The following is a 25,458-nucleotide window of genomic DNA, read 5'->3' on the forward strand; positions in this document are numbered from 1 at the left end:
CGAACTTGAAAAGCTTATTCAAGTTACTCAGATAATTTGAATAACTTGATTCGATTAACTTAGAATTCAAATTAAATCGAGTTTTTCTCATCCATAGAACATGTTTATCCAAATAAGTACCTTATTTCCTAGTTTTTACTTATCATGGCCCCAAAATGTAATTTTTCCCTCCAAAACCAAAGAAGGGAAGCTTTAGGCCTTTGGGTTGACTCTTCTCCCTGTGGACTTCGTCTTCCTTTTAGGTCTCCTCTCCTTCAATAATATATTATCTATATATATTATATATACATATATTTTTTTCCATCTTCATTTTTGGTATGTCCTTCCTTTTTGAAAAAGCAAATAAAAAAACCGCAGACAATAACTGCCATTATCGACCCTCACCCCGAACTTTCTTTTTTTTTTCATTTTCCAAAAGGGCTGCCCTTTAACGAAACTTCTCTGCCGTTTTCCATTGGTTTTTTTTAGACAACGTTTTCATTTTTAAATGTCTTGTAAGAATCTTTAAGGCTTAAAACATCTGTTTCTTCTTCCTCTGTTTTCATGTTTGGTTGCTCTGAAAATTTCTTTCAAAAAAAAAACACAGTTTTCATCGACAATTCAAGTTCTTGGCTTTGCTAAGGTAAAGTCTTCTTCTTTCTTTCTTTCTTTTTTAGTTTTTTATTATGAGAAAGCAACATCTCAACTCCCCTTTAAAGGTTTCTCTTTCTTTCATTAATTCATGAGTAGTTTTTTATGTCCTTTTTTTTCCCTACATAAACCAACCCTTATTCAATTTGTAGGAAAGTAGTGTTTTCATGCAAAGTTTGGTTTTTTTTTCTTTAATCATATCAAGTTTTTGGTTTGTCTTATCAGGGTTAGATAATTCTCAAAGTTGAAGTTTTTTGGCATTTGAAACTATCTCAGATCATGACTATCCGGCGAGACAAATTTGTAAGGTTAGTCTTTATTACAGTTGCTGTTTTTCTAAAGTCACCGGTGAGGGTTGGAAGTGTGTTTATGAACCGACTCGTATTTGTGTTGTTTTTATTTCACTGATCAGTTCAACTTTAGAATTATTTAAGTACCATAAGTATATAGTACAACTACAATAATATTCGTATCTTAAATTAAACAACAAATTAGTTCTTTTTGTGCATATCTTTATTGTTTTAGAAGTTTAAAAGGATTAAATTGAAAAAAAATTATCTTTTGGAAAATTAAAGTGTATCTTTACCATTAAACTAATTTATGATTTTAAATACTTCAAGGGACTAAAATAATAATTTGCTATTTTGGGGAGACATGGCCGCTTCCGGTCTTTTAGTGTCTCTAACCAGTTTGTTCTTTGTTCTAAGATATAAAGACCAATTAATTTATTAGAGTGTGCAAAATACAAATTGACTCCCAATTTATAGGACTATTACAGGTGTTTTCAACATTGGGCTTTTGATGACATTTTTTCATTGGATTTAATCAGGTTCAAAGATTGGAGTTCAGATGATGGATCATTTACATCAAAAGTTAGACCATCATTCAGTGCTGTTATAGAGGGTGCCCGGAAACTGTTCGAGAATGGTTCCGAACGTGCCCGGGAACTGTTCGAGAATGGTTCCGAACGAGTTAAAGGCTTAAAGAAACCAGTGAATTTCGGGTTTTCGAGTACAAAGCAACCGAAGAAAGACAAGGCAGTGAGTTCAAAGAAGAGGACTCTTAATCCACAAGGAGAGTTTCTTCAAAACTGGAACAAAATGTTCCTTCTTTCATGTGCCATTGCTCTAGCTATTGATCCTTTGTTCTTTTACATCCCTGTGGTTAAGGGAAATTTGAAATGCCTCGACTTGGACAACAAACTCGGGATCGTTGCTAGTGTCCTTCGTACTTTAATCGACGCTTTTTACGTCATTCATATCGTGTTTCAATTCCGTACCGCATTCATTGCCCCTTCGTCGCGTGTATTCGGTAGAGGCGAGTTGATTGAAGATCCTTGGGCTATCGCGAAACGGTATTTGTTCAAGAACTTCTTCATCGATATTCTTGCTATCTTACCACTTCCACAGGTACTGACTTACAACAATTATTGCAGTCCTATGGAGGTCACTTTATTAATAATCTGATTACATTTTGTTCATGTTACTAACTTATTTTTTGAGTAAAAAAGACAAATCGGTCTTTTTAACATCACTTGTTTACTTTTTTTCGATTAGATGGTGGTCATAATCATAAAATCATCATTGAGAGGCTCCGTTTCGGAGATCACGAAAGATTTATTGAAAACCTTTATTTTCATCCAATACGTGCCGAGAATCCTTCGAATCGTTCCTCTTTTCAAAGAAGTTACAACCACTTCCGGCATATTAACCAAATCGGCATGGACCGGTGCTGCTTTGAATCTCTTCCTATACATGTTAGCTAGTCATGTAGGTTTGATTTCGTATATATTCTTTCAAACCATTTAAGCAAAAACATTAACCATTACAACCAAGTCATTGATGTCTCCAACATGAACATAACAGGCAGTTGGAGCCTTTTGGTACTTGTTTTCGATCGAACGACAGGACCGGTGTTGGCGTAATGCTGTAAATGGCGACGTAGCCGTGTTGTACTGTCATAAAGGCATAACAAGAAACGATACATTAGTGAATATGCTGAATACTACCTGCTCGTTAATCAATCCCGACGACTTGAAAGATCCGAAACACTTCAACTTCGGGATATTTTTCGATGCACTCGAGTCCGGTGTGGTGGAAACCATGGATTTTCCTATGAAGTTCTTGTACTGCTTTTGGTGGGCTTTGCGTAATCTAAGGTTTGTAAAAGCAATAAATAAACTCTTTACATTGATTTTTTTTCATAGAACAGTTGGTTGATTTCCTTTTCTTTTTTGGTTTTAGTTCTTTAGGCCAAAATCTCAAAACAAGTACCTATGTGTGGGAGATATTGTTTGCCATTGCCATTGCCATTGGTGGCTTGATTCTGTTTTCACTGCTCATTGGGAACATGCAGGTATTTCTGCAATTTCAATGTTATCAACTTCACAATTACCTCTATTTTAGTAGTTGTTTTAACAGGATCGAACCGATCAGCCTAGGTATTAGTCCAGAAAAAGGCACTAAACCGATTAACTTGGTTAAAAATCGATTGGACCGGATTATTTAATCGAACTTTTAATGATTTATCTAATCGAACTGGCAAATAAATGGCCTATTGAGTTCAACTACTGGTCTAGTTCTAAAAACTTTGCCTACAAAAGCTTCACTGTAAGGGGTAAGCAGGGGTCTTTACCCTAAAATGGAAATTTTGTGTTTTTAGTCCATCTAAAATTTGGAAAGTTAAATTATGATAAACTTACATTTTTTAACCTCCTAAAATGATTAAATTGTGATTTAATAATTTAAGCTTGCAATGAAAAATTTTCTATTTTGGCTCTCATAAAAATTTTTAATTTAATTTCGGCTCCTTTAACAAAAATTCTAGCTTTGCCCCTGCGTACTTGTACTTTTTTTCTATGTTGATAATTAAATTTAACAACTAAGCTCATTTTTAATCCCTTGTAAAATATAAAAGCGTGATGTCATTGTCTGAAAATTTACTATCTCGGAGTATTACGTAATTACATTTTTTAATTTTCTAGTCCAAAGATCAAAATGTACTTAATTGTAAAGTTCATATACCAAAGTGACAAGAAAAAAACATGTACTAAAGTGGTCCTAGCTGACAACTTCAGGGACTAAAAATTATATGAATCTAAAATTCTTTCATAGTTTGCTCAACATTTACATTTTCTTTGTTGTTATTTTCCCAGAAATATCTAGAATCAACAGGGGTGAGAGTGGAGGAAATGAGGGTGAAAAGGCAAGATGCAGAGCAATGGATGTCACACCGGATGCTACCGGAGAACCTTAGGGAACGTATAAGGCGATATGAACAGTACAAATGGCAAGAAACCAGAGGTGTTGAAGAAGAAGCCCTCATTGCTAACCTTCCTAGGGATCTCAGAAGAGATATAAAGAGACATCTTTGCTTGGATCTTCTCAAAAGAGTGAGTCCTTTTCTTATAAAAAAAACCTTAATTATAAAATTAGCCCCTCAATTATAACAATTTTCTCACTTAAGTACTTCAAAGTTTTTTTTTGGTCAAAATGGTAATTAAAATTTTAATTTCGTCTCATTTTACTAAATAATGTATGATGTTTAGTAAAAATGTGGTATTTTTAATGGTTGATATTGTGTTTCGGGACAAAATGAGATGAATTAATAGTTTAGTTACCAATTTTGATTAAAGAAAAACTTTAAAAACCTAAACGGAAAAACGTGCTTATTCTACATGTAAGCCAAACAAAACCAACCAGCTAGCAAAATTGGGTTATAATCGACTTAACTGATCCATTTGAATAAATCATTATGATTATGTCAACTTTATTGGACTATTCGATTGTGATTTTGGTTAATTCGATCAATTACTAAAATTTACAACTAAAACAATAGACTTAACTTATAATTTTAATAAATTTAAGGGTTTTGGATCAATAATGGTTTGAGTTTAGTGGTAAGTCCCATTAGATTTTCAAGAGAAGAAAGGAGTTCAAGTCTTGAAGAGAACATTGTTGAAAGGAGTAGGAAAAAACGGAATGCTTACTTTATTCATATGAACATGCGATTAAAGCTTTAACATTGAACTAATCTTTTTCTTTTAGGTGCCAATGTTCGACAAAATGGATGAACAACTATTAGATGCAATGTGTGATCGTCTCAAACCAGTGCTTTACACCGACAAGAGCTATATTCTCCGAGAAGGTGATCCGGTGGAGGAGATGCTGTTTATTATCCGAGGGAATCTGACAAGTACGACCACAAACGGCGGAAGAACCGGTTTCTTCAACTCTGCTCATCTCAAAGCCGGTGACTTTTGCGGCGACGATCTTCTCACATGGGCATTGGATCCCCAATCATCGTCGAACCTACCGATCTCGACGAGAACAGTGCAGGCCTTGAAAGAAGTTGAAGCTTTTGCTTTAATGGCGGATGATTTGAAATTCGTGGCTTCTCAGTTTCGACGTCTTAGCAGCAAGCAATTCATGCATACTTTCAAGTAATTAATATTTCCTTTTTAAATTCCAATGCTTTTTTCTACTAATTTGCTATTTGAATTTGGTATTGGTTTGGGTTAATTTCGGGTTTAGGTGGGATTAAGTTTCAAGCATGAGTTTTCATGGATTCTGGTTAATTTTAAGTTTAAGTCGTTCTGGATTAAGTTGTTTTAGATTGAGTTTATTTCAAATTTAGATCAATTTCGGGTTCAACCTATCTCGATTTTGAATCATTTTGAATTTGAATTATTTTGTGTCTTGCTTGTTTTAGGTTTAGGTTTTTTCATATAGAATTTTTTGTTCAAATTGCTTTAGGTAAGCTTTCAAGAAACTTGTTTTGGGTTGTTTTGAGTTCAAATAGTTTCAAGATCCAATCATTATGAGTTTGAAGCTCGGGTCAATCAAGTTTCAGACTCAGTTTTTTTTAATAATGTTTAAACTTAACCGATTTAATTGGACCAAAAACCAGCCAAAAATTGGTCTAAAGAATAGTATGAACCGATAAGTTGCATTGGGTTTTTTAAAATAGTTTTTATTTTTATGAAAATTGATAAGTTCTCTTTATCAAATGGAATGCTTACACGCAGTGATTTTGTTGATGCAGGTTCTACTCGGTGAGATGGCAGACATGGGCCGCGGCGTTTATACAAGCAGCTTGGCGCCGACACTGCAGGAGGAAGCAGGTAAAGTCACTACGTGAAGCCGAGGGAGAGCCGCTTGCAGCTCTGGCAAACGGGAACGAAACCTCACCAAGCCTCGGTGCCACGCTTTACGCTTCAAAATTTGCCGTCAATGCGTTACGAACGTTGCGGAGGCATGGTTCGCAAAGCAGCCCTAGATTGCCTCAAAGATTGTCGCCGTTGCTTCCTCAAAAGCCAGCCGAGCCTGATTTTACGGCTGAATAATAAATGGGAAAATAGCTAATTAAGGAGCTTTGCGTTTCTCTATTCGATTAGTGTAAATTTTGGGGAAAACCTGCTTATAAACAGATGCATATATAGTTTTTTTTTTAAATGCAAATCAATTTATGGGGTCAATTATAAGTAAGGGTGTTCAAATAGTCAGTTCAGTTATTAATTGAATTATCCAAAATGTAAAAATCTTTAACCACTAATTGAATCGAATTTTTTTTAAATACATTAACCGAACTGAAATATTTCTATTAATTCGGTCGGTTAACCTAATTTTATATGTTTTTGTCTTTTGGTTAAAATAAATATAAAACATATAAAAAATACATTGCTAATGTTCATTATCTTTTTTTTAATAGTTCAAAAAATATATTATTTATTTCGGTTAATTATCCGATTTCAAACCGAATTAACTGATAATCGAATTTTTAAAAAATTATTAATCGACCTCCAATTGAACTAAATTCGGCCACCAACTGATTAATCGACTTAGATCAATTCAGTCGATTAATTTAATTTTAATCGAACTATGAACACCCCTAATTATGAGCTTAAAAATGTACAACTTCTTTGAGCTATATCATTTATATTGCAACTCGCTTGAAAGAACTAAGGTTAAATTCTGCTATTAGTCCCTATATTTTGTAAATTTGGATTGGTAAATTTTAGTATTTGTATTTTTCGAATTTTAAAATTTTAGTCCTGACTCAAACAGTAGTTGTTAAATCCGTTTAGTTAATTTTAATTACTAGTCTTATACTATGTGTACAGTTGTAGATTTAATCCATATTTTCAACCTGGATCATTCTAAGTTCTTGTACTTTTGAATTTGAAATTTTAGTCTTAACACAAATGATAGTTATTAATCTATTAACTACAAATTTAGTGAGTAATATGTTAAAATAATAAGTCGATAAGATATTACACATATTGTCGATACTAAGTAACAAGAAAAATTTTGTATCCATTTTTCATGATATTTTGCAAGGATCAAATATATCATGGCGAATTCTTCAGAAAAAATTGTGTCTTCCACAATGAAAACTAATAAGTGAGATTTCGAGTAAGTGTTTACATAATTTTCTTCTGTCCGAAGAAATGATTCATCGAAATAATGAGTCACCATTAATATTGGCACATAATTTGTTTGTTGAATCAAAATTTGAAAATAGCAGAATTAACTTAATGAATTCAATAGTTTTCCTTTGATGAGGACTGAAATTTTAAAATTAAAAATGTACAGAGACTAACAATGACAAAAAAAAATAAAGATTAAATCCACAACTTTGTAAAGTACAGGGACTAATAGCAAAATTTAACCTAAATTTTAATTTATAACCATAATTAGACCTAGCTACATAAAGCGGGACTCACAAATGGCAATTCACCGCCACCCCACTTCTCAAAATAAGAAAAAATATTGAATATTTTAAAATTGGGGGTACCTTAAAATCAGAACCCTAACCCTAATTTCCTCAAATTTGCCCCGATCCCAAATTCCGTTCAGACGAAACCCAGAAAATATCCAATTTCAGATCAAAATCAACAGTTATGGAAGATCATCGAATCAGCAAAGACGACATTAGCAACAACAACAACAACGTTAATCCGAGGCAATTACAGCTATTCGTTAAACTTGTAAATGGCCAAACGTTATCGCTTCAATTCTCCTCCCCACAAGTCCAAGTCGGTTCCGTCAAGCGTCAAATTCAGGAAATCACGAAAATCCCAATCAATTTCCAGCGCCTGATCCGCGGCCATCAGCTCAAGGACGATTCTGTAATTTTTCACCCCAATGCCACCCTCAACCTCTCTTTCAGCCTTCCCGGTGGCAAAGGAGGTTTCGGATCGCTGCTACGTGGCGCAGCCACAAAGGCCGGGCAGAAAAAGACGAGCAATTTCGAGGCTTGCCGTGATATGAGCGGAAGGAGGCTGAGGCACGTGAATGCGGAGAAGAGGCTGGAGGAGTGGAAGGCGGAGGAGGAAGAGAGGAAATTGGAGAAGATGGCGGAGGATTTTATAAAGAAAAAGGCGAAAAATGGGAAAAAAGGGGTTGGAGATGGAGAAGCCGAGAAGTATGTGGCGAAGTACAGGGAGCAATCAGCAAGGTGTGTGGCGGTGGTTGAAGAATCCGTTAAGGCGGCGTGCCTGGGAAAGAGGAAGGCGGTTCCAGGCGGAGCTGACCCTAAAATGTTAAAGATTTGGTAAGTCTTATCAAGATCATTTAAGATTAAATTCTGCTATTAGTCCCTGTACTTTTTAGATTTTAAAATGTCAGCACCAACGATTATTGATATTTTCAAAATTTGAGTTAATGGATTACTTATTGTCATTTGTTTTGAAAATATAGAGAATATGGATCAAATCTACGCATAGTACAAGACTAGTAATTGAGTTTAACCAAACGGATTTAACTGCTACTATTTGGTTTGGTACTAAAATTTCAAAATTTGAAAAGTAGAAGAACTAAAATTGATCAAATTAAAGTATAGGGACTGAATCCACAACTTTCGCAAAGTACTAATAGCAGAATTTAACCATCATTTAATTTGTTTGTAAGATTAGGTTATGGATTTCTTTTTAATATTTGGGATATTTATTAGTTTTTTGTTTGCTTTTCTTGTTTTGAATAGGATGGGAAAGAGGAAATTAAATGAGAGTGATAGTGATAATAGCAGTGATGATGAAGAGAGTGAAGATGATGAGGAAGATGAAAAATCTGTAGTTTTGAACAATGGGAATAATTCAGATTCTAGTAAGGGAACTGAGGGGAGTTCCGGTTTGGTTTCTAGGAGAAGACATGATGGGGAATTCTCAGGTGGAGTATCGAGTGAGAGTGGTTCCGAGGAAGAGAAAGACATTGTTCCACTGCAAAGCTCGAAATCCAGTGGGGAAGATGTGCTTGATGTAGAAAATGATAAGGTTGAAGTTGAAACAATTCAACCCGAGATACTGGAAAATAATGGAACTAAAACCGAAGATCAGAAGGAAATAGTTAGTCAGGGTGCCGATGTTCCAGTTCAAGAAAATGAAGGAGTTGGGAACAAACTGATAGATAGAGTCGATGGTTGTTCTGATGTGAAATCAGAATTTCATGGAGAAACAGTAGTTTCAAACACTAACGTGGCCATACCTGAAAAGCCGCTGAACTTCGATGACTTCAATTCGCCGCAAGAGATGGAGGTATGCACTCGAAGTTCTTTTCCTGTTCCTGCTTTCCATGTAGGCTTAGGTTGTTTGAGGGAATGTGTTTAGACTTTTGAGAGCAAGAATTGCAAAGAAAGGATTTGTGAACTAATGCGGCCTTCTTTGCACTATTGCTCTCATCGGTTTATATACATACTAGACGGAAGTTAAAAAATAAAAATAGAAAAGCTTTCAATGTACTCTTCGGACTTCGATCATGTAACTAAATGAGTAGGGTATTAGCTTGTTGCAAGTTTATCAAATGCTTTCCTTTAGTCCAAGCTTAAATCGGGTCATAGGCATAGTTATATATAATGTAATTTTGCGTACTCTTCAATCACCCGTTTTATAATGCTTATTGTGATTTGGGTGCTAACTTTTTTTGTTGTATTATAGGTTCTTGGGTTGGAGAGGTTGAAATCAGAACTGCAGGCTCGTGGTCTAAAGTGCGGCGGTACTTTGCAAGAACGAGCTGCTCGGCTTTTCCTGCTAAAGTCTATCCCTTTGGATAAGCTTCCAAAGAAGCTGCTTGCAAAGAAATGAAAACCAATGTTGTAAGGCTTCATTTAACCTCATAGTAGTATTAAGGAGTTTCTTTTTGTCAAAATATGAAATGTGTGCGTGTTTATATATATCGTGTTCTGTTTAACTTTTATGACATGGTACTTGTGAGCTGAAACCTCATTATGTATGGAAATTGCTTCGATAAAATTGAATATTGCCGGGGATAGGTTGCACATTAACATACTTATTCTACTCTCTTGAATGCATAAAAGAATAAGAACTATTATGCCTACTGTGATTGCATACATACAATACAAGAAGTGTTCATTCGTAATATATCAAACAGGGTTGGTATGTGGAGTAGCACCCTCTGCCGTTGGAGATTTCCGGCACACAGGGCACGTAGAGTTCATTCGTAGCCATTCATCGATACATTCTGCATGGAAGCAGTGTTTGCATTCTGGTATGCACCTGATAGTGTCTTTGCTAAGGTATTCAGATAAGCATATAGGGCAAGTGCTGTCGTTGGGGCCGGGTATTCTCCGGCTCTCACCGAGCACCAGCTTTTCATATGATTCGATTGTGGATTCATCCAGCCCTGTTACGACAACCGCAGGTTGCGGCAGCACTGCCGCAGGTCTGTTGTTCCGTTGCATGGGGCTTTCCCCAGCATGATTGCGACTGCTGAAGCAGCATGCGAAGAGGGCGATCCCGGTTGCGCACGCAAGTGCCGGTACAGCAATTGACAAGCAGATGATCCCGAAAACTCTAAGACCATTGCCTGTTTGGCCTGGAATATGATACCAAAAGGAAAATTTGACATTGTATTAGATCAAATGCTAATTGGAAGATGGAAATACAAGATTAACATTTGGCTAACTTTATTATTGCGGATCTTTTAATAATTGGATTAATGGTTGAATAACTAAAAATTTTATAAAGATTATAAAATTGGTTCAATCATTGAATTTTTTTTTTCCGGTTTTGTAGTTGATTCCAAATAATTGGCTCAAAAATCAATTTAACTCCTATATTTGGGTTGGTACATCTGTCAGTTTTTGACCGCTCCAACTAGATAATTTGGTTCGGTTCAAGTAATAGTAGTTATTATCATAGCAGATCAATGATTTCCTTTACGACTCTTTAATTTATGATGATAATGAAGTAGATCTTGTTAAATCTTTCACTATTTTACTATTAGCATATTCTCTCTACTTTCATCTCGCTTAAAATTTTATGGTTAGAATTAATTTATGAATATTTCACTTAAATGGGGCAGGGTAAGTAAATAAGCCAAAAAGCAAAATGCAACATGGTTATTTCAATCGGACTGAATCGATCGAGGCATTGGTTTGAATAAAAGCATTAGATCAATTGAATTAATTAATTATTTTTTTATTCAAAACATACGAACCGATAACCTATCCAACTCGTACATAATTTCTGACTTTTCATTGCATTACTAATTTAATATACAACACATTATCTTGTTTTAGCCGTACTATATGAGAGAAATGACGTCATACTTATATGTATATATATAAATATAAAATTAAGCCTTTCGTTGTAGTTGACATTAGAATAAATGGGTCAATCTCTATAGTCTTAACAACGATAACATAAAATAATGCAATTACATCATCTTATAGTAAAGTTAAATAAACTCCAAAAATAAAAACTCTAAAGTCAAACCTCAAAATGAAAATACTAAAGTCAAACTTCAAAATAAAAATCTAAAGTCAAATAACACTAGAAATCTACTCCTTTCATTAAAGCCACTCATTTATTAATTTATTTTAATGAAGTCCAAAATAAAATCCATAATGGGTTGAAGTAATTCCAAATATCTTCGTTCTCACACCTTTCTCAATTTTATTATTAAATGAGTTGATTGAAACATTAATTCTAGCCTAAGGATGTTGAATTAATCATCAAAAAAGATATGTGATGTTAGTGGATATGTAAAAATGTCTAATTCAGATTTAGTCCTCCTACCATATCGAAATATTGGGTTTAATCTCTAATAAGGTTCTTAGATGTTGTTAAAGTGATAACTAGAAGCTAACCATATTCAACCAATGATAAATTTACATGTCGGACTACTAGTTGTTATTAAAGTGGTGATGTAGGTTTTATTACTGTTATTCAATCACAGAGTCAGGCTCGCGTGAAAATATAATCAACCGTGTTCAAGTAAATTTACATGTCAATTGAATGCTTAAGGCTAACTAAAAAATATTAACAACTAACAATGTTATCAATTTGGAAATGCTAATAACACTATAAAAATAAGGGGAAATTTCCAAAATTATACATGAATTTTGATTTAATGTGCAATTATATACATGAGCTTTAATTTGGTGTAATTATACATGTGAAACTCTAATTGTGATTCAAATGTATATTTAAAACTTTAATTTTGATTTAATCATACACATTTAAAGAAATAAATACATCAATTTATTTTTATATTAGATAAATAGAATTTATGTATGCAATATATAAACATAAAATGATGTTATATTAATAATTGTGTTAATAATCTATAAGAATCGGATCAAATCAAAATTTCATGTATAAATTTGCACAAAATCAAAGTTTATGTATACAATTGCACATTAAACCATAGTTCATGTATAATTTTGATATTTATCCTTAAAATTAAATGACTAAATTATGTTAGAGTAAAGTAGAGGGATTAAATGCCAACTGAGCTTACCGTGTAATGACAAATGACTTCATTTTAATGAAGTCTTTCTAGAAATTAGCTCTTGGTTTTAATCTCGTGGAAGACATGGCATTTTTGGGGTTTAATTAAAATTTTTAAAAATTTTGAAAAAATTAATGAGAATTGTCAAAAGTTTTAATGGTTTTAGTAAATTTAAAAAAAAATTTTGAAGCGCCTAAATTTTTTAGGCCTTCTTTAGCTCCTCTTATGTTTCTATCCTAATTTGATCTTTGAACAACCTGACTTGATCCGACAATAATATTAACACATTGAAAGTATACCAACTCCGAATAAATAATACTTCATAAACTTTTTCAAAAAGAGTCAACTTTCCTTCAACTTTTTTTATTAACATTGAATCCTAAACTCCATCACTTGAACCCTACCTTCTACCGTTTTATTAAAAAAAAAAAAAAGAGAACATAACGGAGAAAATAAGAACTCTACCTTGTATTAAAAAAAGAGTAGAAGGATTAAAAACTAAATTCCAACATAACAGAGGGACTAAAAACAAAATTAGACCAAATGCAAAAATGTCAAAGATCAAAGCTCGAAATAAAGATACTTACTTGATTCAGGAAGACGACGAAAACAATCAATTTCGTCACTATTATTGCTTTTAAACCCACAAATCCCACCTTGTGCTTCACAATCCCCACATTGAGGTACATACCAAGTCAATTGAATATCACCACCAAGTTCAGCCGTGAACTCTTCGTCCTCCTTAACCGGCCACGAAACCGGAACCGGCAATGCCGCCACGACAACACGGCACGAATACGACGACACCAACGAACTCACAAGTCTCATCGAAGAAGTAGCCAACACCGAATGCGTCGAATTACTCATACATTCAATAATATCAAACCGAGACTTGATGACTTCACTAGGACAAGTAAGGAACGTATAGTTTTCATGGAAAGGAATAACAAAAGGAGTTCCTGATATATTGAATGTAAGAAGCCGATTGGGAAGGCAATTGTTGGGGTCGTAAAGTGTTATTAGTTGATCGAGATAGTTGATATCGCGTATATAGAAGTCGCCGGAATATGGGAGGCTGAGGTAAGTTGTGCTTTGGGTTTTGCAGCTGAGGTTAAAGCCGGGGTAGCCGCAGTTTTGGGGGTGTTTAGTGGCTTGTTGGTAGAAAGGGAAGCGTATGGGGACTTGGTTTTGGGCACATCTGGTGATGGGACATGGTTGTGCTGTTGTTGATGTATGTAAGAGAGGGAAGAGAAAAGTGAAGAAGATGATGAAGGTATTCATGTTTAATGAGGAATGTTCATAAGTGTGGATAAATTTTAAGGGAGGAATTCATTGCAAGACTTTATATTAAAATAGTTTTATTACATTAGAAAGTCAACTACTTACAAATTAAATAAAGGGGTTTTTTTTAGGTTAAAATATTTAGGAGGTCCCATAGATCATCATGTTGCTTGTTTATGATTCGTAATTAGTATGAATTCTATAAGACTAATGGAAACAACACATGTAAATGTTGCATTGGGACCAAAGATAAAAGATTGCACTCTCACAAATAAAATTTAAGTTAAGAATTTAGAGATGAAATTATTAAAAGGGTAATCACGAATTACAAAAAGTTAATCTTTATAGATCGTAAAATGAATATGAATGGTACATTGATTGTAATAAAAAATGTGGTCCAAATGTTTATGTTTTATATTACATCATAATTTTATTACGTCAAATTTTGCTATTTATCTTTGTATAATAAGATGTGAATTTAATCTCTATACTCTTTAGAATTTGAAATTTTAATTATGACCAAATGATTAGGGTTAAATGCATTAGTATATTTTTAGAAGCATACTTAACATTTATGCCTTTTTGTGACCATGTATTGCACTTTTACAGGCATATGTGGGGCATGTCATTTGGATAGCAAGGCCTCATATAGAGAATAGGTAACTTCATATAGAACTTTATATGTTTACCTTTTGACATTTAAGTAGAGGTGAGTGTTCGATTAAATTGAATAAAAAAATTTTGAGTTAATCGAGTTGACGAATCATATTTTATCATCCTAATTCTATTTGAAATTTTCTCAAATTGAGTCAAGTAAAATGGAATTCGAATCGAATATATTTGTTCAAGTTAATTTTTTTTAAAAATGACTTTGGATCCTTGTAACTACTGTCACCCACCGTAATCAAATTTGTTATTAACTTTCATCCCCTCATAATTTATTTATTAATCTTTTATATACGAGTTAGCTTCTTTGCTTGCTCAATTGCTTCAATTATCTTCTGATTCTTGTCACTGTGTATTTTGAAATTAAAAAATATATTAAACATAAGCAATGTGATTTTTTTAATAAAAGTTATCTTATAGATCAAATGTAAAATTGATACCAACATAAAATTTTAACATGAATATTTTATAACATAAATTTATAAAGATTTAATATAATTAAACAATTAAATAATATAAATAGTATAAAAGTGAAATTTAATTTAATAATATAAATAATAAATATAAATAAAATTATTACTATTTAAGTTTAGGGATCTTTTGGATGATTTTTATTTAGGAGTAAAGAGTGAGAAGTAAAAGTTTTGAGGATTGGGGATGAAAATAAGTAGGAGAAATAAAATTTTGAAATGAAAATGGATTTAGGGTAAAGAAACTAATTTTGATGTCTCATTTAGACAAAAATTAAAAAATCAACTCAACTAAGTCAACCAATTTTAACCCTAAAATTCATTTTAATACATGAATCATCATTTTCATCTAAAAGATAAAAATTAGCTATAGAATGTAACACATCACATTACTTTTTGAGACAAAAAAAGGTTTCTACATTAAAGTGAAAACACAGTCTAACTCAAACCAAATTGCTTTGTTCAAAAAATAAAAATAAAACTAACTAAATTCTGAAAAAATCGCGTAGGCCTCACGTTGCAAGAAAATATATGAACAATTGAAAAGAGTATTGTAAGTGTACCAATATTTGATACTACTGTAAGAGGCACCAGCTAAATCGCTGATAAAATTTACAAATTATTGAAAAAGAATTACAAACAAAAAAAAAAAGAATTACAAGCTCACTGGGTAAATGGGGACAAAAAATAATGAGGTTCCTCATTTGTTTCAGTTCTGAATTATATATCAAATGTAAAAATATCCCATCAATTAGAAGCTCTTTAATGCCTTTATACCAGAGAAAAAAGAATGGTAAGTATAGCCAACCTTAATTCATATATTTTCGACAATTAGGAGCTTTACATAGGCAAGGAACTTTAAGCTCATCGTGCTCATCTGGATCGAACAAATAATCATATCTGTCAAACAAATCATATGTATTGTAATGAATGGCTACAAGGATGCCAACTAGGATGAATAAACACGGATGGAAATGGAAATAGTAAGAAAAACGGAATCTAGAGATCTTACGTTAGCTCATCACCAGCAGAGACATCAGTCTTAGCAATAAGAACTATCTGGCTCTCTTCATCGCCAACACTCATGATCCTTGCGTAGCAATTAGGCGTGCACTGCAAAATGGGTGGTATTTTCAGACTACAATAAAGAATTCATGATGCTAAACAATCAACACTAGCACTACTCAAGTAATTATAGGGGCATCCTTTTTTTTTTAAAATGGGAGGGGGCATCAACCCGACCCGTACCGAATGATTGATTAAGCGTGCAATATTCCCCTTATTGGTGGCATCAATCACTACTTCCTCGCTGATTTTGAACAGCTGCATTACATTTTGAATAATCAAGAATCAGTATTTAACACCATAAGGAGGTCAGCAACAATGAAAATGGACCTAACCAGAGTGTTTCAAGCCTGACTAATTACAGACAATTAAGGAGGCACCAAGTCAAGTCAATACAGTAAACAGAAAAACCTCAAATGTTTAACATATAGGGACATTTAACTTAACCAACACGCAACCATTGGCATGGAATCTTTTTCAGAGAATTCTAGAGGTTTATCCAAACTACAGTAAGTACATCAAGAAGGTAAAACTACTCAGTCAAGTGGGATCGGAGATAAATAGATGTTCAAATCTAAACCCTTTTAATACCAGATGCAGCACATTCCTAAATTAAGGACGGGGATTATAAGAATCTTACATAGCAATCTTTTCCTTCAGAACGGTACTGTGCCTCCCTAAGATCTGCAACACTACGCCTAACCTGCTCACCACGATACTCAACAACCTGGAATACACATGCTGACTATCAAAACACCAAACATAATAATGCTTTACTTGAGGAAATACAACTTAAAACCAAATAGATGTTAATGCTATGAAAATGGACAGAAATAGGTATTTCAGGACAAAGTATTACCATTTCTCCTTCCTGAATGTTTCTACGTGCAAAGAGGCCCCATCCATGAATACCAGATTTGCCAAAACAAACTCGGTGGTTCTCAGTCCTCTAAAGACACGTACAAAGATTGAATTAGAAGACTACATCAAACTAAGAAATAACCAATGGGACATAATCAAGGATCATAGCTTACCTGCAACTGGTACAGTCGATCCTTGAATGACGAGAAAACAGTAGAATCATCTACTTCCTGTTACAAGACAATGGTATTATGAACTCATTGACAAACCCAAAAGGACCAGAAGGCAAATTTAATTGATAGATATTCTCTAATTAAAAAGTTAATGTTCAAAAGATAAGATATCTACTACAACAAAGAGAAGAATGGTACTTTATATGTGCTTAATGCTCTTAATGCATCTATATGATGATGACTTGGCCCACTCGGACTGTGGAATATTGGCTCCCTTTCAGCTCCCTGGCAAATAACAAGAATAGTATAAGCAAAGATAAAACTGACACAAATAATTGCATCATGCTAGCAGTTTACAACATACAAAGTTAGTGGCACCAGCAGACAGCTTTAACTTCAATAGAAAGTAGGGGTGAGAGTTCAATTGAATCAAGTCAAATCAAATGAAAAAATTTCAAGCTGATCAAGTTGACAAATCCTATTTTATCATCCTAACTCGATTTGAAATCTTTTCAAATCAAGTCGAGTAAAATGAAATTAGTCAAATTGAATCAAGTTAAATTAAAAAATTAAACATGTCAAATTAAACTCTTCTTACAATATAATCAATTCCATGTTGGAACACATAAATTAGAAAACATATATATATTTGAAACTTTTTCAAAGCAAAATAATAATAAAATAAGAGACTTTAGTATGATAAACTTATCATTAATTAACTTATTTAGGTCTCCAAAATTATTATTTTAGAAATTTTAAAAATTTTAACTTGCTTTTATAAATTCTTTAGGATTTTTTAAAATTATTATAATTTCATTTTAAATATAAATTTTGGAATTTTTATAACTATTTTGTAATTTTGTTGAGAGAAAGACCAATTTGCTCATTTTCAAAATTAACAAGGACCAAAAAGTATTTACACCAATCTGTTATTCAAATTATTCGAGTTATTCAAATTATAAAATTCAACTCGATTTGAACTTGAAACTCAAATTACTTATTTGAGTCGACTTGAATAACTCAATTAAATTAACTCGAAATTCAAATTTTTTTTCGATTTTTTCAAATCAATTAGAGTTTTGCTCACCCCTAATAAAAAGTGCATGCTTAATTGGAAAATAAATAATCACATAAAATCAATGGCTTCACTTTTGTCAAGCAGAATATGAAAAGGTTTCAGGAAGTATATAAATATATGCAGAGAAAATTGGAAAATGTTACTGATATAAAAAATTAAAATGACAGCAAATCACAAGACTCCTGGAAACCTACCTTAAATTTTGACCTTGTAAAAATGCGGCATCTAGCAGCAGAGCATGCATCAAAGTCATTGGTATCCAGAGCTGGGGATTCAGGGAGCTCAGCATTCTTGGATGAAATTAGCCTCGAACCTCTAGGACAATCGTTCACATTCTGAAGAACATTTCTGGCAGCAAAAACCCCTGAAGGAGTATGCATGACAACAACTGCATCTGGATTTGGGCTCCTGCAACAAAGACCAAAATATGAGGATACCATCAAAAAAAACATGGGTGACACCTACAGAAGCATAACCAAAAGTATCTTCTACCTTCTTTATTAAGAAGATATGTACAATAGCAAATAAAAAAAGAAAAGGGACAATATCAAACCTGTGATCAGTGCAGTACACGAACTTTTTCGTCATTTGCATCCCATTCTTCTCCGAGCAGTGTATCTGTAAATTAATAAGAAAGACTCAAATATGAGTTAACCATGAAGGAACATGTTTTGTAAAGTTCAGTCATGAGCATTTCGGCAGCAATTGGAGTTCATACAAACACTCTTCAACTGAGAAATCTGGGATCACCATTTGCCTTTAAGATAAACATAAAAGGATTAAAAACTTACTTCCATGATGTACCCTGCTCTTGATGCACACATCACATGAAAATAAGTCGAACACTTGCAACATTGAGTGCAGGAACCATGAGTTTGCTTACAAATCACGCAACTCTGTCATCCACACAATTAAAACACACTTAGATGAAATCTATTGAAACAATGTGATGAAACCATAAATAACTGCAAAACGAACTGCAGAAAACGATGATATTTCAGGTCCTCACATTTAGCAAAAAAAATATCTTAAAACAGAATTCTTGAAACATGATGGTTTACAAAGATAATTTGATTAGGAAGGCACCTTCAAGAAAGAAGTGGGTGGAATTCTGAGGACTCCAACAGCAGGTTCCATCTTCTCATGATCCAAGAAACCAACTTCAGGCCGAAACCAGGCACATGTGACATGAACCCATAGTGACTCCACATCAGTTGGCTTCAGAGCACCCCCTAGAAAATCATATTTACACATTTTAAGAACAAACTTTAAAAGAAACTATTAAACTCCACAAAGAGCTATTCAAGTGACAAAAGTAAATCACAAAAATGACTTGATGCAAGAAGTCAAATGAGTTAACAACTGAAGTGCCATCCATATTTGCAACTAAGTAAATGTCCAGATATATTCTTATGCAGATATCCATGCCCCCGCCACCTATTCTTTCCCGGATATATTCTGTAAAGATCTTCACAATCTACATAACTACACATGTAGGATGATGAATCTTAACAAAGGAGAGCAAAAACTAATTTTACATAACATGCCTTTCACAGGGCAAAGGCAACACTCCCTCTCAATATCAGGTGTTTCGCAAGCCCTACAAACCCAAGATGTCAAATCTTGAACATTACTTGCCCCATAGCATTCTTGATGAACAGCTATTTGACACCTGAAAAAGAAAATTCTCTTTCCATAAGTCTAGGAGCCATAAAATGATATGCAAGTCAAAATCAAGAACTGGTGCGTGATTAAAATACCTGTTGCAGATTATAATTTTGTTATAATCCCAGTCTTCAACCCATCTACATACAGCACATCTTTCTGTTGTCCACTTTGCATCAACAGGCTCATATTTTTCTGAAAAAGATGGTTAATTAAGTTTCACACTTTTGAAAGCGATTAACTTCTCCAACGAAGGACAAAAAGATGATTAAAAAGGAACTTGAAGAAAAATGGTCCTTAAGAAACAGGATTTACCTTGCAAAAAACCAATTAGCTTCTGCTTATCTAGTTTTAGAGTATGAACACCATGGGCATTGTAATCAACAATCTGCACACATACCAAATTTATATAATGCATGTTAGCATAGATTATAGGAATGAATAATAACAAAAAGACTGAAGAATTCAAGAATGGCCATGAATGATAACCATTCAGCAGGAAAAGAAGCAAAATGATAAAAAGAAATAAACCTTGTTTCTTTGGGGCAAAATCAAAGAAGGTTTTAAAGCAACATAAATAAATAAATGAATAAACAAAGCCATGCTTCCAAAATAAAAAACACCAGAACAGACCCATTTTTCCAGAGTTGTCATTGTGTCCTTGACTTTCACACTATACTTCCATTTTTTTGCTCTACAGCCTGTATGCCGCTCCCATTCACTTAGTGTATACTTCTTTGACCCGCATGCACCACACTCACATACAACTCTAGAACATGAAGGAAAAGTTCACATTAGAACAAATGGTGGATGGAAGTACAATAGCTTACAACCTACTTTAACGCACTCCAAATAATTCAAAGCTTTTCAAGACTTACAAATGAAGATTTGGAATATATGATCCTTCCATGCCATTGCAGACTACAGTCAACTTGTCAGGAGGAACACTTTCCCCACTTTTTTCTCTAGATCTGTTTCAGTTTTTCATCACATTATTAGGTAGAAACGAAATAGAGGGTTCCTTTAATGCACATAAGTAAAATTCAAAGGAAAGACACATTGGACCAACATACTTGATTTTTGGCTCTCTTTTTGCTAAGCATGATTCTAACTTGGACTTTGCTTTACATTCGGGGCAGTAATAATCAATATTCTCCATATCCTTCAAACAATGACCAAGGCAGTTCTAATGACTTCAAGCACAAAGTAACATAAGAGAGAAACATAAACATAAAAAGGGGCAAGTTGGGCATGATAAGCAAACCTTGAAAACTTTACTGCTAATGTTGTCACATTCAGCATGAACCCACACATTACATCCATCACAACATACCTAATCCACAGGGTTAAACCAATCTTAAAATACACAAATGTTTTGTCAAAGAAAATACTCAAACTAGTTACAGCAGCTGCAAATATCTTACCCAATTGCCACCATCTGAATGGTGCCAAATCTTCTTGCATATGCCACAATACTGCTTTGATTTCCGCAGCTGCAAAGAAACGTAAACATTTTAAGAACTAGAGTTGTATTGAAGCTCAAATTCAAACACAACATCCTCAAAAGGAAGAGTCTTTTCATTAACCTTATAACAATGTTTGCACAAAAGCTCAGCAGATTTCTTCATTTTCTTCATAGTTTTTAATGGAACAACCGAGCCACAGCTGTCACAAGGTCTTGTATCCTGCACAAATCAACATGCATTCTTACAAGTGAGCTACTTTGCAAGCCTATAAACCAAAATGGGAGAAACCAGATAGCTTAAACCAAAATTTATAGAAAAAGAAAAATATATATCCAACTGAACTAATCCATAGTAGAACTATAACACGTCTCATGTCACTTAGATCATTGAAATTATCAGATACCCCATAAAACCATTGGTGCTGTGAAGCTCAACTCATAAATACAAGAAAACTTGTTCTGAAGGAACTTGCCTGGTTGTGGGTGTATAAACAATCCAGATCCTGACTTGAACAACTGGGTTGAGCATCTGCGTATCCTATTTGTTGGGTCTTATGTTCCGAGTCTAGGAAACCATTTTCTGCCAAAACTGCCTCCTCCAGAGCCATCTGAAAATCACTTTGCTTCCACTTGAACAACTGGGTCTGCCCCTGATATCTGAACTAGGAAAAAGCCAAGAGCATTAGAAACACCTTATTACCATTTAGTAAAGTCAGCCAAGAACAGTCATCTACAGAGTACACACCTATCCATAAATTCTGCAAATGGGAATATCATTCCTTGTTTCACCCAGGCATAATCCTGCTTGCAGTTCTGAAAAAAATGAGTATACTACCATACACTAAACAACAAGAACAACATAAGAGATGAGATTACCCTCTGAGTTCCATTCTTTGAGTACCCAAAAAACATAACGCAAATAGCACCAGGAACACAACAACTTAGGACCGATTCAGGAGCTTGCAATATAGGATCAATGACAATAGCTGGCCAAGTAGGGTATCTCTTCCCACATTTAGCCCAAACTAAGTCACCCAAAGCAAAATCCTCCGGCTTATACACATCTTTCCTTTTTCCACCTCTCTCTTTTTTCAACCTCTCTATACCCTTAAAACTATTATAAGGCACAGTCTCTTCAGTTTCTAGCAATGTCGAAGAAGAAGAATCCAAATAACTTCCGTATTCATAACTATTATTAATCCCTACACAACTCATTCCTCGTTCCTCTCTTCTTTTACTAATTAGATACAAATCCGAGCTTCCATATCCATACTTATCTTTCAGATATCTCGACCCATCAAACTCATCATCCTCAAGGCTCGAATCCGCATAATCGACTCTCAGTTTTCTACTTTTCCATGAATCAAGAACAGCGTCGTTAAATCTAGAAGGAAGCGTTTGAGTTCTTCCTCTAGATGATTTCAACAACGGAGGCTTAAAATTCCTCTTGGAACTCTTCTTATTTTGTTTCGCTTTATTCAGATTCATAGAATTCGACTCGAATTCACCAGCCCAGTACGACTCCTCGCTACTCCAATAACCTGAACCGCTACTGAAATCATCGAACTCGCCGTATGAATAATAACCGTTCGATTTCAATCTCTTCGGATTACCCTCGTAATCGTAAAATATCTCTTCTTCCCCACAATCATCGTAGCCCTCTCTTTCCATCTTACACCGTTTCATACTCCGCATTTCAAGATTCCCCGTCCGTTTGATTATCATCTTCCTGCCCCCTTCTCTGTACCCAGACCCTGATTTTCACATCGAGACAAAGCCCCCAGCTAGATTTAAAACCCAATCACTTACCCTAAATTCAAAAACAATTATCGCACACAATCGCACCTGAATCCAATATTGAAAACCCTAAAAATACGATCCATACAATGAAGATATAAAATTCGCACGTTCTTCCCGTGAATCTTGAATGAAACACTGAAAGGAAAATTCGAATTTTAGAACTGAAAAAATTAAACAAAAAAGGCAAAGGGTTAATTAACGTGAATTGTTGCTGTTGCTTTTATATATGAATGGAATAGGGTAAGGTATTGTAATTTGTGTGGGTTCAGTGACTTGAAAACTATAGGGAGAGAGATGAGAAGAGGATGTTTATAGATTTAAAGAAAGTAATTAATGGGGGTTTAAATTATAATTAAAGGCTTAAGTGGGCCAATGAGGGTAATATAATATTGGTTTAAAGTGTGGGCCTTGGCGGGGTGGCGCCAACGGCGACGTATTTGCCTCCAAATAATGGGAAAAAGTATGGAGGGAAGATTGGAAAAAGGAGCGAAATTTTTGGCTCCTGCATAGCGCGAAACCAAATTAAAAGGTGCGGGGATTGGTTTTTTATTTTGTATTTTGAAAATTTTTACAAGGTTTGGGTTGAATTTATATCTGTCTATGGGACGATTTACCTTACAACCTCGAAATTCCGTTCAAAATTTGATAGGATTTGAATGAAAATAATAAACTCGAAAAATAAATTTGTGTAAAAATATTAGATTTGTATTTAAATTATGTTATTTTTATATATTATGTAATTTAAAACATATTAAAAATAAACATATACTAAATATATAATACTACTCTAATATAGACATTTAAAATAATGATAAGATGATTATATAAAAATTTATTAAATAAAAAATGTATAAATTTATTAAATATTAAAATAATATAATATAAATATTTTTTAATAAAAAATATTATGGACTGGCATAAAATAGGTTTGGGTTAGTCTTTTGCAAATATGAATGAGTTTGGGCAAATTTTTAAATCTATATTTTGGGTCGATCGAGCTTGAACAAGTATAAAACATATTAATATCATATTTAAACCCAACTCGACCTGACTCATGAACACCTCTAGTTGAATTCAAAAATATTTTAGTGTTAGGGCTCCTTTGGATGCCCAGTTACTTCCAGTGAAGCACATTTACTCTTGATTTTGGTGCAATCGCACCACATATACTCGTTTGGATGACAATAAATTTGGCCAGCGAAAGATCTTCCAACGCACTGGTGAGTACGTTTTGGGCTAGAGTGTCAAACATCAATAAACAAAAAGAAACTATAGTGGGTAATGTTATTACCACTTTATATTTCATATGGGTGTAAAAATAAGACTTTTGGGTATCTAAATAAATAAGTAAATTACAAATGTTATTATTATATAGTAATTAAATAAATTTTATTCTTTTATATGTTGATGTAGTAAATATATAAATTTATTATAAAATATATAAATTATGTGTTTATTGTCATAATTATTTTAATATTTTCTATAAATATATTTTAAAATAAATATATAAATAAAAGTTAATTATAAATAAGTAGATATATGAACTATGTAATTGTTTATTAATAAAATTTTTGTTTTAACATAAATAAAAATTTAATATATATTATTTAATATGGAATATAATTATTTATTTTACATATATAATTTAATGTAATGTAATGTCTTTAATAGTCATTTTTCATTCTCATCTCATCGCTACACCTGTGTTTGAATCCAAACACATACCCTATCGTTGTTTCTAATCTCACCGCTACAATGACTAATCTCACTGTCACCACTATTTTTAACCTCATTGGAGGTAGACGCACCGCCCATCCAAACTAAGCATTAGTTAGCCTTCAATGGGAATGGAACAATAGGGCGGGCTTTTGCCCTTCTCCACCCTGACTCATATATTTTTAACATGGATGTTTGAATTAGGTTGTATTCATATTTCGAATTAATTGGAAGAAAAATCGATCAGGGTATTGGTGCGGAGAAAGATGTTAGATTCAAAGTTATTTCAATTAGGTACGAGTATCAGTCTAGAGAAAGGCATTGAACCGGCTGACTTGAGAATTGCAAAAAAACAATTGAACCAATTTTTTTATGAAAATTTAATGATTTATTTAATCATGGATAGATCGATTAGACTAGCAAACTAGTGGCCTAATCTGCTCGACCATCGGTCCAATTATAAAAACATTGATTAGACAAAACCACTCAGGAATTGATACGAGCCAATTGAACCAGGCTAAAAAACAGTTAAACCGACTGAATTGGATTTTTTTGTTCTTTTATCGAAATTTTAACAATTTATTCATTCGAATTAAATAGATTGATTAGACTAACGAACTGATGACTTGACACCTTACTAGATTTAGAAACCTTGCTTTCAACTTGATCTCAATTTAACTCAAAACTAAACATTAATCTATTTGTTTCCAATTTTATTTGAGAAGTTAACACCTGATTAGATATTTCACCGTTTTTATTTTTTTATCAAGATAGAATAATAAAATTCAAGTATAATTATTGTAGAGCAACTATTAATATAAATTTTATTGTTATATCT

At 33.5% G+C, this 25,458-nt stretch overlaps 4 protein-coding genes across 7 annotated transcripts; 2 read left to right on the top strand and 2 right to left on the bottom strand.

Annotated features, from left to right (window-relative positions):
• Positions 1-307: 307 nt before the first annotated feature.
• LOC105763900 (cyclic nucleotide-gated ion channel 1) lies at positions 308-6,116 on the top strand. 2 transcript variants are annotated; one of them, XM_012582306.2, is made up of 9 exons: positions 308-622; positions 856-938; positions 1,460-2,039; positions 2,187-2,399; positions 2,496-2,788; positions 2,874-2,985; positions 3,785-4,021; positions 4,677-5,071; positions 5,674-6,116. In XM_012582306.2, exons 2-9 carry the CDS (start codon positions 910-912, stop codon positions 5,972-5,974), a joined length of 2,160 nt encoding a protein of 719 aa, XP_012437760.1. In that variant the 5' UTR covers positions 308-622; positions 856-909; the 3' UTR covers positions 5,975-6,116. The 2 variants fall into 2 exon arrangements, with proteins under 2 accessions (XP_012437760.1, XP_052481475.1); XM_052625515.1 differs by lacking the exons at positions 308-622; positions 856-938 and having other exon boundaries at positions 1,844-1,984.
• A 1,235-nt stretch (positions 6,117-7,351) lies between these two features.
• On the top strand, positions 7,352-10,648 carry LOC105763904 (uncharacterized). Of its 2 annotated transcripts, XM_052625410.1 has the most exons (4): positions 7,352-8,184; positions 8,614-9,163; positions 9,563-9,720; positions 10,017-10,648. In XM_052625410.1, exons 1-3 carry the CDS (start codon positions 7,532-7,534, stop codon positions 9,707-9,709), a joined length of 1,350 nt encoding a protein of 449 aa, XP_052481370.1. In that variant the 5' UTR covers positions 7,352-7,531; the 3' UTR covers positions 9,710-9,720; positions 10,017-10,648. The 2 variants fall into 2 exon arrangements, with proteins under 2 accessions (XP_052481370.1, XP_012437764.1); XM_012582310.2 differs by lacking the exon at positions 10,017-10,648 and having other exon boundaries at positions 9,563-9,909.
• LOC105762156 (putative RING-H2 finger protein ATL21A) lies at positions 9,895-13,688 on the bottom strand. The gene is made up of 2 exons (XM_012580059.2): positions 12,968-13,688; positions 9,895-10,460 (listed from the first exon to the last, which is right to left on the bottom strand). Exons 1-2 carry the CDS (start codon positions 13,659-13,661, stop codon positions 10,009-10,011), a joined length of 1,146 nt encoding a protein of 381 aa, XP_012435513.1. The 5' UTR covers positions 13,662-13,688; the 3' UTR covers positions 9,895-10,008.
• Positions 13,689-15,287: 1,599 nt separating this feature from the next.
• On the bottom strand, positions 15,288-23,193 carry LOC105763902 (histone-lysine N-methyltransferase ATX3). 2 transcript variants are annotated; one of them, XM_012582309.2, is made up of 24 exons: positions 22,950-23,193; positions 21,981-22,858; positions 21,850-21,905; positions 21,578-21,761; positions 21,226-21,324; positions 21,064-21,132; positions 20,904-20,972; positions 20,713-20,801; positions 20,518-20,610; positions 20,273-20,408; positions 19,955-20,027; positions 19,735-19,834; positions 19,522-19,646; positions 19,061-19,206; positions 18,766-18,870; positions 18,528-18,592; positions 18,169-18,382; positions 17,095-17,181; positions 16,897-16,953; positions 16,722-16,811; positions 16,503-16,589; positions 16,046-16,120; positions 15,810-15,910; positions 15,288-15,697 (listed from the first exon to the last, which is right to left on the bottom strand). In XM_012582309.2, exons 2-24 carry the CDS (start codon positions 22,827-22,829, stop codon positions 15,607-15,609), a joined length of 3,060 nt encoding a protein of 1,019 aa, XP_012437763.1. In that variant the 5' UTR covers positions 22,830-22,858; positions 22,950-23,193; the 3' UTR covers positions 15,288-15,606. The 2 variants fall into 2 exon arrangements, with proteins under 2 accessions (XP_012437763.1, XP_012437762.1); XM_012582308.2 differs by having other exon boundaries at positions 21,981-23,193.
• Positions 23,194-25,458: the final 2,265 nt, after the last annotated feature.

The sequence above is a fragment of the Gossypium raimondii genome, chromosome 12, assembly GCF_025698545.1.
Source record: "Gossypium raimondii isolate GPD5lz chromosome 12, ASM2569854v1, whole genome shotgun sequence".
Lineage (NCBI taxonomy): Eukaryota > Viridiplantae > Streptophyta > Magnoliopsida > Malvales > Malvaceae > Gossypium > Gossypium raimondii.